The sequence below is a fragment of the Arachis duranensis genome, chromosome 9, assembly GCF_000817695.3.
Source record: "Arachis duranensis cultivar V14167 chromosome 9, aradu.V14167.gnm2.J7QH, whole genome shotgun sequence".
NCBI classification, from domain to species: domain Eukaryota; kingdom Viridiplantae; phylum Streptophyta; class Magnoliopsida; order Fabales; family Fabaceae; genus Arachis; species Arachis duranensis.
Genome location: NC_029780.3, coordinates 1497793 through 1512129, shown reverse-complemented (window position 1 = coordinate 1512129; position 14337 = coordinate 1497793). Strand labels below are relative to the sequence as shown.

Sequence of the window (14337 nt, the reverse complement as noted above, 5' to 3'; positions counted from 1 at the left end):
ATACGGTCCAACCGACCGATTCTCAACCGGTTCGATAGTTTCTACACAATTCTCTTTCCAACAGTTGTTTTCATTGCCGGTTTCTGGTTAGACTGGTTCGATGATTCTGACCATCATATTTTAATAAATAATAATATTATATTAATTTTTTTGAAAATGACAACCATATACAAAAAGTGGCAATTTTATTCTAAAATTAATTTAAGATTTAAGATTTAGTAATAACAAAATCGTTATTTTCCATCAATAAAATAATTTATTTTATATTTTAGTCCTAAGAAAATAATTTAGTCACCTGATCAGTTAGTTAAAATTTATATTCTATAGCATTATCTCACTCACTTATATATATTCATTCATCAATTACAAAGAACATCACTAATTCACCATCAAGTTTATTTACTCTTCTTCATTCTATGCCGTTGATAAAATCACAACATGAATAGTGTTTTCAAATAAAAATCTCTCAAATAATGGATTTAAATAGAAAAAAAAAAAAGAAAAAAAGCTAAACCAATGCAAGACAATCACCAACAGGGATATGAAGAACGAATACAAGGCTTAGAATGAGAATGAGAAGAAGAAATCAGAGCTTGAACCAGAAAAGGAATACATAAGCACAAGCAACAATGGAAATAGATGGGGGCAGAATTCAAAGTGAAGAAAACTTCATATGCAAAGGAATAATGTATAGTTGAATGCAAAAGAATGTAGAGGCTGCTAAGCAGTTCTGCTGATCACAATAAAATTTATCAGCTAAAACTGTCGTGGATTTGAAAACCTATGTATAATTAGAGCTCTAAACAGGTTTATAAAGGGTCCAACCTAGACTCTATTTCATCAGTATTAACATTATATAATAGCATCCGAGTTTTTTCCTTCTTGAAGGAGCAAACCATAAAACACAACTAGAACAGGGACTTAGACTCTTTCATAAGTATTAGAGAGTTTTCCTTCCTGAAGGAAGGACCCATCAAACACAACTAGAACAGGGTCCTAGACTCGTCCCCGCGACTTACACCTGATATGTACCAGCTTCCTGTATAAATAAATTAGAATAGAATCTCAGCATGCTAACATTAACTCCAATGCAAATAATCAATGCAGAAAAATAGACTAATCACATGAAAAGTAAGGGGAAATGTTTAAATATTTAATCAAAACTATGAAATACTTGAAGTCATGACATGATTTAATTTTTATTTGTCAACAATTATCAATATATACAAGAAGATCATGCTAAAATCAAATGAGATATCTTGACAAGGTAAAAAATAGAAGCAATATCACTTAAGTATTGATAATTTTAAAATAGGCAGTAACTATGATTACTCATGCAAGGAATTTAACAATCACAAATAATTATCTAAGTCACAGTGTATGCAAATCTTATGATAAAGTAATCACAAAGTAAAACATTATAGAAGTACAAATGCATCCCCATTCCCCACACAAACAACAAAGTCATAACTAAAACAATGCCAAGATACACCATAAAAGATCAGATAAATCATGATGGTACCTTGCTTAATCAGTTGCCATCACACAAAACTTAACTTCTGTTCCCTTTTTCATTACTTTTTGCCATACTTTGCCGCAAAAGGTTTGAAGCGCATTATCCCCAGAGCGTGCAGTAAAAGTAATGTAATACATAATGCCGGCAACAGCTTGGCAATTAGCCTTGACAAGATGATCAAACTCAAACTTCGCATTCTACATGGTAACAACAAAAATAATAATAAAAACAATCATTAGTGAATGAGATTATAGACATAAACTAATATCGAGAAAGCAAAAACCATCATAGACAATACATTTTGGTTATTGTAGACTTGTAAGGCTTGCTTAGCAAAATCGCTAACGAGTTCATCATATCTTTTACCCAACTTAATGGGTCTAATTCCGCCAGGTAATGCACATCCAAACTCCGGAACATCGAATCCCTGTAAACAAGGTAGAAAATTCAAAACCCTAAGAGGTTAGATTATTATATTATATAAAAGGAATAAAACAGAACAAGAAAAAAAAAAGGTAAATTGTGTGCACATTGCTGCTGAAGGACCGTCTATAATACTCAGAAAGTTCAGCCTCAGTGAGTTGCTTACTAAAGAGACGCATAAAAGCTGGTTCTGAATCGCAATCGTCGTCGTCATCTTCTTCAGAAGAAGTTACTCCCACCGTGTTATTCAGTTTATCATCCACATCATCCCTTCCTCTTTTTTCTCCAGCACTAGTCATCTCTCTCTCTCTAACGGTCAATCTGAGTTCAGAATCAATCAATAAAGAACACAGAAACAGAAGAGAAACGCGCGGAGTTTCAATTCAACAACGCACAAAATCACAAATGATGTGGATCGGAGAAGAGACGGCGGAGTACTTACTTGACTCACCGGAACGTATGAACAAAGAGGCCGATGATGCTGGTTTTGATCGGATTCTGATTCTATTGAATTGGGGTTAGGGTTTGGGTTATTATTTTTTTGAATAAAATTTAAAATAGTCCCTGACAATTATTTTAAAAGACAACGAGGCACTTAACAAAAAAAAATCTAACACGGTCTCTGATAATTATTTCGAAAAGACAACGAAGTTTTTGTTCCAAAAAAAATTTAAGTTTTTTTTTTCACAAAGACTAATTAATCTAAAAAAAAATATCAAAAACCGGATTGAATATTTTTTTTAGAGTCTTATTATCCTTTTGAGATAATTGTTAAGACCGAATGGGATATTCACTCTTATTTTTTCCAACATACACACTAAAACTATTAAAATTAGCCACTAAACATAAAATATAGGATTAATATTATTCAAAAATCTTATATATATCTTATACTAATAGTTAAATATAATATAGCTTATTAATATTTAATAATATTTATGTCACAAGTAAATATTGTTCGATGATGATAATCAAAATCAAGTTGAAAAACTAATAAAACATAATTAATCCCTGATATATTGGCACATAGATAATTTAGATAGGAAAAGTATGGGGAGCCAATATAGTTGCTATACAATATATACAATGAGGATATTTTTATAATTAAAATCAAATGATAATTAGAATAATTAATTATCATTTATTTCAAATTTCAAATTCAATCTAAATAAAGATTCTATACCGTAAACAATGCAAAATTAAAAACCGCCAACCCTCTTCCCCGTTTACAGGAAATTGCTTTTCATAAATTCTCACATTCTCTCAACGGTGCCACCCCGCAACCCACAACAGCCGCCATCGCCAATAATCTTGGGAGACACTGTGGTGCGCACTGCGAAGGACCGTGCAACACCGTTGCAAGGGTTGCACCTGATTCTACCGCCAGAGTCCACTCAGTCGCGTCGCCATCTCCGAACCAGTTCCAACGACACTGCTCTGCATCGAGAAGTTGCACTTCACCTGGAGTGCCGACAACTCTATCCCACACAAGCCAGTTCCAGCACCATCGCTGCCACTCCCTCGTGCCGTTGCTGACTCGTCCCCTCGCGCCATCGCTACCCCTCGCTGACCCGATGCCCAACGTCCTCTACACGAAGCAACAAAAATCACAACCAGGTTCCGCCGCTTGTGTCCTGGTTCCTGGGTTTGTTTTTTTTTCTTTTATTTAAACTGGTATTGGAATAAACCTTAAAAAATTTTCTGATGAAAATGGAGAATCCAGACTAAAAGTGATTGGAATTATAGTGGTAAATTATTAGTATGAACTTGGTTAACAAGTTAAGCTTTCAAGTTGGCAAATCGTTTCATTGTCCATACTTTCTTTGGGTTTCTAAAGTAATCTTACTACTTTTATCACCTCAATGTGCAGTCCATTAGTGCGCTGAATTCTTGGTATGAAACTGTGCTTGAAGAAAAGTCTTGTGGCGTCTTATTCCAAATTCACCATTGATGCAATTATTAGGTGCAATAGCACAAGATATTTGTGCACTGGACTACCCTTTTATTATTATCATATCCAAATAAAAAGGTGAAATTTAGTACAGAGACTCTCACTTGGTGGCAATTGTGAACGAAAGATTTATGCAGCCATAATTGCAAGAATAGAGGCTTTTTTATGATTTGAACCCATCACTTTCAACTTACTAGGCAACTACTTTACTGTTATGCCAAGGTTCACCCTCTAATAATTTTATCCACGTACACCACAAGACATCTAGGTACTCGAAAAGCAGCAGAAAATATGGAGTGATCAAAATGGCTTCTTTGATGTATGTATTGAAGTTGTACATTAATCCTTTCAATAATTAATATTGGTCAACCAAGGCCTGTAGCAGTAGCTTCTGCCAAGAATAATTTGAAGTTGTACATTAATAGATTGGTTTTTATTATTATTATTATATTTTTCATGTCACTAATATTGTGATTTATATTAGTTTTTTTATTGTTTTAGTTCTGTCACCAATTTGAAGAATGTCAGATATTTGGAATATAATTATTAAGTATTTAGTTGGTTGTATTGGATTCATGTAAATACAGTTAAATTATGAAGGATGTTCATTTTACTAGGTATACGAATGATTATTTTCATTGTTAAGTGGATGTTTGGTTGTTAATATTAGATTCAACTAGATGCAATTAAATTATACTGGATGTTTAGTGTAATAGGTATTCGAATGGTTATTTTAGTATGATTGCGGATGGCGCTTTTCATTCTAAATTGGATTATTACTTTGGATATACCATTTGTAGTATAATTTATGACCCTATTGCGTTGATGTAAACAAAAAATTAAGAGAGAAACTAAAATAGGCCAGATGTTCATTTTACTAGGTAGGCCAATGGTTATTTTTATTGTATTTTGGATGTTCTATTTATTATTATGTTTCTTTTAGAGGAAAAAATAAATTAATAAAAAAATTGTAACTGTATTCATAAACGCGTGATTAAAGGCAAATTAGGATTAGTGGTCGCTGAACATAGCCGGAAGGAAATTGACTCTGCTCTCTAATTTCTCTAGATTTTTATTTTCGGTCTATAGCCACCTATCCACACATTCAAGAAAATAGCATATTCTTATGCATGCAACCACATTACATTAGAAAGTGTAGCTCTGTGTCTCTAACCAGTTTGCCGTATATTAATTGATGGCAAAACTAAGTTGGATATTGACTTCAGTCTCACTATGACTAGTAGTTTAGTGCTGTTATATTTCAACTTTTGGCCACAATAAACATAGTCCAATCTAATACTCTTTTTCCTGTCTTCTTTTTTAATGATTTTCAAACATTTAGCTCTTTGTACTTTTTGCCAACCCCTTGCACACAAATAAAAACACATATTTCCTTATTGTAAATCACAGCTTTATAGGTTCTTGAGTTCATATATATAGCATAAAGATTAACAAAGTTAGAAGATTTATAATATGTTGTCATTTACATTGTTCAGTATTACAGAACAAAAAAATTCATGGAGCGAGCAATATCTTCTCAAAACGTTGGGTACTTTCTATGATGCAGTGTGCTCCACTACCTCAAAAAGAGGGAAGTATTTGTACACGACAGGCTTTACCTTTCCTTCTGCAGTTGTTGGTCAAACATTCTTCTCCCCTTTATAGTGTACAGTCTCATAATGAGGTCTCTTTACACCACTCACAGTGAAGACTCAACAAAATCATAAACCACAAAAGAGGGTAATTTGACAGCATAAATAAATCCTATCTTCACCGTCTGTCTTACAATATGGAAGTCTGTAACTGCAACCAACTATAAAAGTTTGTAAACCATAAAAGGCCCTTATACTTTTTCATGCTAAAATAAATTCAACTAAAACTCATTGCATGAGAAATACATAAACATTAAACAGATTAAATTGCATGCTATATACTACAAAATGCAAACAAGGTATGAAATTAAGAATAAAGTAGAGCAATGATTGATTCTAGCTAGAACTCTAAACTATGTTCAGACTAATATCCAAAGTCAGTACACATAATCATAATTAAGAAATGATTTAGTTTTTCAGTTAAAACTCTAGGTCTTATTCAGACAAGTAATAAGTTAAATAAATCAATATCTTTCTCTTCACCCTTCAACTGAGAACAAAATAAGCTCAATTTAACACTATAATTGATTACCACTATATAACAACATGGTGAGGATGAACCTATAAGACCAAACTCATGAATGTAGAATCTAGAAGGGGAAAAAGAAACGAACAACATTAACTAAGACAGTAGAATAAGCTGGCTTCAGTTTAAGATATACTAAAATAATATGTACTTTTAACATACATAGAATTCAGATAGATAGAGGTACCAAAACCAATTAAAAGCATTGGAAAGTGATAGGATTTGAAGAAAGGGAACAAAATATGAGCATATTTGGATTGTATATTATTAGTGTGGGACAAATTAAACAGTGTGTGGTTGTGCAAGTTGTGTTCCTTTTCTTTGCTATTATGCATGCCTTGTATTTTGCTCTGCTCAATGCTCAACGTTCAACACTTGGAGCACCTCACAAATTTTGGTTAAGCTAAATTTGTTCCTGTAATTGACTTCTATGCTTATTAATTAGTATCTTAGGTTTATCATAATAAATAAAATAAATGAGAGCATGCAAATAGTTGTATATATAATCTTCAACTACCAATTAAGTAAGGTAAGATAGCATGTGAATCTTCTCCGTTCATCAAAAGCAGAAGGAGGTAAGAATAAAAAAAAAAACAACCGATTCAATCCTTCAGTTGACCATATAGTAAGCATATTTAAATAAAAGGAAAACTATAATAAAACATGGATACATGCGACTGTGAAAACCAACCATCTAATTACTTACTAAAGTATCCATCCAATTAAAGGGGCAAAAAATATTTATCATGAACACCAAACATTCAATACCCTACTAAACTAACCATCCAATTAAACGGACAAAAAAAATCTATCATTAACACCGAACATCCAATACCCTACTAAATAACCATCCCATTATGGTCAACATTAAGAAGCCAGTGATTAGCTGGGTGATTAGCTGGTTTACGTAACATCGCATCTAAAGGTCCACACGAGGCGAAAAAATAAAATGCTATTTAAACTAGATTAACAAACTTATTTCACCTTTTCTGCTCAAAAGTTATATCAATTGCAATGATCTTAAACAACAACTAATTTCACATGCTCGAACATACTAAAATTTCATATACTGCATTTTCACCATGTAAAATCAATCAAATAAGCAACATACAGTCTCTACATTACAAAATGCAAGATGAATGATGTTTCATGAAAGGAAGAAACTAACCCACTTAACGTGGATGCTCGACGACGATATAGTTCTGATGTTCGTGTTGGTCCCGGTAAATGGTTCACGTCAGGCGGCGAAGCTGTTAAATAAATTGCAACAATCTCAAGCAATAGCTAATTTCTCATGCTCCAAAATAATAAAATTCCATTTATTGCTTTTTCACCATGTAGTTTCAGAAAACTAAGCATCTTAAACACTCTATAAAATAAGTAGCAACTGCAATGAGTAATCATGAAAAGAAGAAACTAAAGAACTCGCCGTGGATGGTCGAAGAGGTTCTGGAACACGTCAGTTGGCAAAACAACGATCAGATACGCAGCCGCAAACTGTGCACCGGTGATACTTCCGGAGAGGGCGAACAAGCGCGGCACTTGGGCGCAGCAACTCGGGTCGGCAGGAAAGAACGACCGTGCGATCCCGATGCCGCCAGCGACCGAGTTTGATCGCGAACAGGGGGTCTCCAATGCAGACGTGTTTCCGGAGCTGCTGCAGGTTGCGATTTGGACAGCTAGGCGGCGGTGTGGGGGTTGGTGAGCAGCGAGGAGGAGGTTTTTTGGTGGCAGGGTAACACAGTCAAAAGGAGGTGAATTGGGTGTAATTTTATTTAGAAATTATAATTAGGTTAAATGTGTGTTTATTATTATTTTCAAATATAATTGGGCTAGATAAAAAGCCCATTGTACATATTGTATACAAATGTCATTGTCTCCTTAGCGGGACTCATTTAGATAATCGTGAAACGTTTTTAGATAATGAAACAAATGATTAAGATGCATAACACGATAATATTCAAATACAAAGTATATTATTCACATACTCATCATGCAATGTCAATGTGAGTGATGGGTTAAATGGGGATAGTCTTATATAGAAGCAAAAATTTCACTTTACGTTAAATGGGGATAGTCTTATATCAAGGGAGACACAAAGGAAGTAAGGAATTTAATTCTCAAACAAGTTTATGAAGCCTTTCTATTTTCCTACTCTGTTCTAAACTTCTAATGATCCAAATTTATTCATTTTTTTAGATTTTGGTAAATAAAAAAATTAAGTGTTTGCGCTTTTGAGCTTTGCAAACCAGCATTGTTTTTTAAAGCATTTATAACGACATTCTTAAATGGTAATATATGTTTTTTACTTTTTATTATATTATTTTCATTAAATTCGTTTTAAATTTCAAAAATAATTTCATCAAATAGTTCCATTGTAATTTTTGGTTGTAAAAAGCAAAATATTCAATTAACATAAAATTTAGTTGCTACGTAATTCACATATTTTTTAATAAAATTTTTAATCAAATTTGAGGTAGCAGAAGAATTAAAACTTTTAGAACAACGTAATCAAACTTTTAATTCAACTGGTGCCAAAGTGGCAATGCAAGGCACTTTCAACAGTTATGTGCTCAATTTGTTCTAACTTGTAGGTTAGGATGTCAATGGAGGAATAGTGGAGGCGGAGACGGGGATGTCTGCTCTCCGTTTCTGTCCTCAGAATTAATCTCCGCTTTTGTCCCGTTTTCTGCTATAGAAAAATAATTGTTTCTATTTTTATTCTCCATATTTTTTGTATTTTTGACGGGGCTCCATTTTCTATCTCTCTGTGTTTAACCTTCATATAGAAATTATAATAAAAAAATATCAAAAAAATAAAAAAACAAACTACAAAATATTATTACAAACACACAAACATATCTTATCCAAGATTATAAGTCTAGAAATATAACATAGCAAAATTATAGTCCATAAAATAAAATCTTGAACAATAGGGTTAAAGTTTTTCAATGAGTGAAATTACTAAAAAAAATTCTATATTAGAAATAAAGTAAGGATTATTAAGTAAGTTAAAAAATTCGGGAAATTATCGGGGATGGGACGGAGAACCCCACTCGGATTCCCACGCCTGTCTCGGGAGAACTTCGCTCCCCATTTCCATTCCCACGGAAAAAAATTTTCAACATTGAGACTCCATTCAGGGCAGTCCCTGCGAGATCTCCACCTCCTAGAGATTTTTGACACCCCTAACTTGTAGCAACTAATAATTGAGGCATACTATTTTATAGTGTTAATGTGATTTTATATGCAACAATCTATTCATCAAAGGAAACTAAGTTTATCATCCTAAAATAAGCAGGAAAATTATATTCCAGCAGATGCATAAGTAAGGTTATTTTATTTATTGATATATTTTCCCTTAATAAGTAATGTTATGAAGCTTTAGGGTGGAGAGAGCGAACCATAGTGTCTCACGCACCATAATAATGTCCATCTTGTATTTTAGGCCTTGAAGCATTGCTTGCTTTTTCAGTTATTTGCTTCCACGATTCTTCTAGTTTCTCACATTGTTCCTCTAACCACCTCCAGGATGTGCAGGCACCTTCTCTTGACAATCCACATGAAGTATGCATTTGTTTTTTTAATGTTTCTTTTGAAAAAGTATTAGGGTGATTAGACCTGATTTTACTTTCTAGAATTAATTACACATTGCATTTTAGATGACTTCTTGGCTTCTCTTAGCAGGCTCCATCCACATACATAACGTGCATTTGTGTATTTCGAATTTGATTAGGATATTTGTATTTTTTTTTTGTATTTAATGCGTATATTTTTATTTTTGAAATTTTTTTTGATAATAAAACAGAACCTACAAATTTTTGTTGGATACTTGGATTCTATCATACTTTACATTAATTGACATCACTGTAATAGAAATCTTGTAAACTAATTTTTTTATCTACTTGATTCTATACACCTCAAACTTTTATCATATACTAACTTTTAGATCTAACAAGTATACGATTACTGGATAAAGACACTGTTATCAGTAAACTTCACACTTTTTCTTTTTGTTTTTATGAATTTTTCTAAAATAATACACTAGAACTAAAAAACTATCTTCACTTAACATTGTAAATTTGACACTCTATTTTACAATTACTTTAATTAGTATATATAATGCCTTTACCTATTTATAATTCTATAAATTACAATTGATTATCATCTCAATCTTTATAATCTACTACACAGTGTAATAGTTTAGTATTCCATTTTTCACATAAATCACAGAGTCTTTCACATAAATCGCGATATATTATCGTTGAATGTGTCTTTTCTTCTTTTTCGTAAACCACGACTGGATGCAATAGATTAGGTTTAAGTGAATTTGCTCCTAATCCACTGTAAAGTGCAGCAAATTACATACTAATCGTAAATGGTGGAATATTTTAATTAGTTCTAACTACATTTATTGTTAATTTTAGTCCTAAGTTTTAGAATAGTTAAATATGTATGAATTACTATTTAAATCCAATTTATTTAAATTTAAATGTTGACCAATAGAATCATTCACCATGGTGGTCCATGATAAGCTAAGATGGTAAATGTGCTTAAGTCAACCTAAATCTAAAACTAGTACACTATAATTCTCTCCATAGTAGTTTCCCCTTTTTAGCTTTTAGGTGAAGAACGTAAAATCATAGCTTTATTTCCAAGGAGACTCACATGGTTAAAGCAATGTTTTGTTACATTAAAGCAGGGTTGATACTTAATTATTCTTTTTCAAATTTATTTACTAAAAGTAATAAATTGAGATACATCTAATCGATAGGATAAGTAGAGGCCTAGTGATAAATATTAATTATGTCAAATTGATAATATAATTTAACCTTTAGAAGGTTGTTTAGCTCTTATGACTATATATGGTAGTTCAAAGTTGATTATGGATTAAACTTTTTTATAATAATAATAATACTTTGATCATGTTTGAATCAGGATAATATAACTCAATCATGATAAAAATTAAATTATAAATTTATTAGTAATTAAAATATTATTTTATTAGTTTACTAATTTTCTCATTTTATTTTTTTTCCATTCAAATTAAATGAAACATCACATGCCACTGGATATATATATTACCATGTATAAATCTCATTTTTTTCTAAAATAAATAATTAGTTTAGGACAAAAGAGGAAAATAATAATGATGGATTTGTCTATATACGTTTTACTATTCCGTATTAATTTAAAATTTAAGATTTAGTAATAACAAAATCGTTATTTTTCATCAATAAAACAATTTATTTTATATTTTGGTCCTAAGAAAATAATTTAGTCACCTAGTTAGTTAGTTAAAATTTATATTTTATATCAGTGACGAATTTAAAAAATTTAGGTTGGGGGATAAAAATAATACACATTATTATCAAAAGATATATTAATTTAAATTTAAAAAATAAAAGTGCACATTAATTATTCGAATACAAAAAAAAACTAAAAATTACATTAACTACTAATTTCTTCTCTTCAAATCTTGAAGGAATTTCTCTTCTTGTTTTTATATTTTGAAAATGTTAAATAATTGTTTCATTATCAACTTGATTGAATGTCTCTCTTTCTATATATGTAACTAAACAATCATTCAACCACTCATCTTCCATTCAATCACTAAAAATATTTTTTCTAATGGATGACTTCAAATTCTAAAGGTAACTTTCTTTTAAAATATTTTTTTATTACTATTTCTAAAAATAAAAAATATATATTTTAAATTAGTAAATTGATCAATTTACTTTAAAAATTTATATACAATACAATTACATATAATAGAATAAAACCAAAGATATACAAATAAATAATAAAGATTAATAAATTGAGAATAAAATAAAATATATAAATTCATAAAAAAATAAAAAAATAGATTAATACTTAAACTATAATTTAAATTAAAATTTGCAATTGAAAATATTAAAAAGAGAAATAATGAAATTAAAAGATACATAAAGTCATAGAGAGCTATTCAAAACAAAATAGAGAATTTAAAATTTATCTTTTAATGAAAAAAAAATGACCACTAAACAAAGAATAGAAAACGAAAGTTAAAATATGAAACTAAAAAGAATGTTTAAGAGAATAAATAAGTGACGGATGGAATTTGAAAATAAAAAAAGACTAAATTTAATTAAGTTAACTAATAGTCAAAATAATAAAAAAATAAAATAAATTTAAGACTTTAAATCATTAGACTTAATTTATTTATAAGTAGAGTAATTTAAAATGAGGATATATATATTTATTTATTTAAAAAAATGAAATCACAGTGGGAGCAAGTGTCCCATGCTACTTTGTAGGTTCGTGTCTATTCTATAGCATTATCTCATTCACTTATATATATTCATTCACCAATTACAAAGAACATCACCAATTCACCAAGTTTATTTACTCTACTTCGTTCTATATGCCGCTGATGAAATCACAACATGAATAATGTTTTTGAATAAAAATCTCTCTAATAATGGAACAATGTAGTAAAGATCAACATAATATCTACGTTCTAAAACTGTAAAGATATGTATGTTAAAATAGGTGAGAGTAGACAAACTTAGAGAGTAGGAGTGTCAAAATTTTTCGAAGCGCGGGAATTCTTGCGAAGACTATTTTAAATAGAGACTCGAAGGTGAGAAATTTTTTTCGTGAGGATAGGGATGGGGACTAAAATTCTCCCGAGACAGGCGCGGAAACCCGAGCTGGGATCCCCGCCCCGTTTCCGATAATTCTTCGAATTCTTCAATTTATTTAAATATCTTTAATTTATTTTTAATATAAGGACTTTTTCGTAATTTCGCCTATTAAAAATCCTAACCCTATCTTATTGAATGTCTTCCATTCTCTCCTACTATTCCACTTAGTGTCGTTTCCAAGCCCCAACTTTTCAAAAAAGTTCAAAACTCTCAATCCCTCATAGTTGTATCCACAGTCACAGCCATATCACCATACCCCCTCGTCAGTCGCTATCGGCCACTCTTCCTGCTTAATGCTTACCCCCTTATGGACTATGATTTGTTATATTATATTTCTTGACTTATAATCTTGGATAAGATATGTTTGTAATAATGTTTTGTAGTTTGTTTTTTATTTTTTTTAATTTTTACTATATTTTTTATATAAATGTTTAACATAGAGAAATGGGGAATGCGACCCCGCGAAAAACACGGAAAACGCAAAGAATGGAGATGGGGACGATTATCCCCCATGGCGAGATCGGGGCAGGAATGAGAATCAATTCTGAGGGTAGGAACAGGAAGCAGAGAGGCATCCCCCGCCCCGTCCCGTTCCATTGACATCCTTACTAAAGAACATGAGATTTGAATGGGTAATTAAAAGTTATTATATTTGGAGATTTTAATAAGATTATGAAAAAATAAAAAGAAATTAAGTTGGAAATCCGACCACAAGTTTTCGAGAAAGCGATGAATGCGAAGGTAAAAATAAAATTTTAAAAATTAGTTGAAATTAATTAAAAAAAATTTTCTAGTTATACTCTTAATAATTGCTATTTCTTTTTGTTTTTTGAACCATAAATATAAAAATTTAAAGGTAAAAACTTATGTGTATATATTTTTTAGAGCTGTCGGATTAGTATATAAAAAATATTATTATTATATTAAAATTAATTACTAAAATTAGTTACTAATGTATTTATATATAAATATATGTGTAGTTTAATTTATTTTTAATATGTATTTATATTTTAATATATATTTTATATTACTAATTAATTTTAATAACTAATTTTAGTATGTACATAATATAATTATTAATATATATTGGAGTATCAAAAGCTCATTTAATTCTTTTGAAAGCTTCACTTTTTTGTTTGACTGTTTTTTCTTTCTGTGAACGTAAATTTGATTCTACTCATTAACCCACATTTACTAAAAGCTACCATTTCTAATTTTTGCGTTCAATCTTTCATGTTCAACACTAAAATTTATTTCTATGTATCAATTGTATCCTTTATTATTTATATGATGAATTTTGTTATTTTTTATAATATTATTTCTCTAAAAAAATTAGAGTTGCTTTTTTTTGAAAGCAAATAGCTCAACACAATAGTAGTGGAACAACAAGAGTCACGCAATCTCAAAACAAAACAAACCTAAAAAGTAAAAACTAGAAACAACACAAATCCGTCCCCATGTCATCTTTGGCATAGCCATCAACAACTAAAGGGATTCCCACCGCTCCACTCGTTAGCACTATTTGAAGACATGTTGATAATTTATTCAACTCCTTTACTTGTGTGCTGAAAAATCCATCTATT

The 14337-nt window shown here is 30.7% G+C and overlaps 1 protein-coding gene across 3 annotated transcripts in view; it reads right to left on the bottom strand.

Moving 5' to 3' along the window:
- LOC107463759 (multicystatin) overlaps positions 1 to 2482 on the bottom strand; it is a 19053-nt gene extending 16571 nt beyond the window's left edge. The window contains exons 1-5 of one of the 3 annotated variants that reach the window (XM_016082619.3): positions 2382 to 2477; positions 2047 to 2260; positions 1815 to 1943; positions 1523 to 1713; positions 649 to 1039 (exon numbers count right to left, since the gene is read on the bottom strand). In XM_016082619.3, the coding sequence (XP_015938105.1) occupies positions 1528 to 1713; positions 1815 to 1943; positions 2047 to 2238 (507 nt within the window). In that variant the 5' untranslated portion in view covers positions 2239 to 2260; positions 2382 to 2477 and the 3' untranslated portion in view covers positions 649 to 1039; positions 1523 to 1527. Of the gene's footprint in view, positions 1 to 648; positions 1040 to 1522; positions 1714 to 1814; positions 1944 to 2046; positions 2261 to 2381 lie in introns of those variants that run through there. The other 2 variants (XM_052253685.1, XM_021130385.2) reach the window with 2 other exon arrangements.
- Positions 2483 to 14337: the final 11855 nt, after the last annotated feature.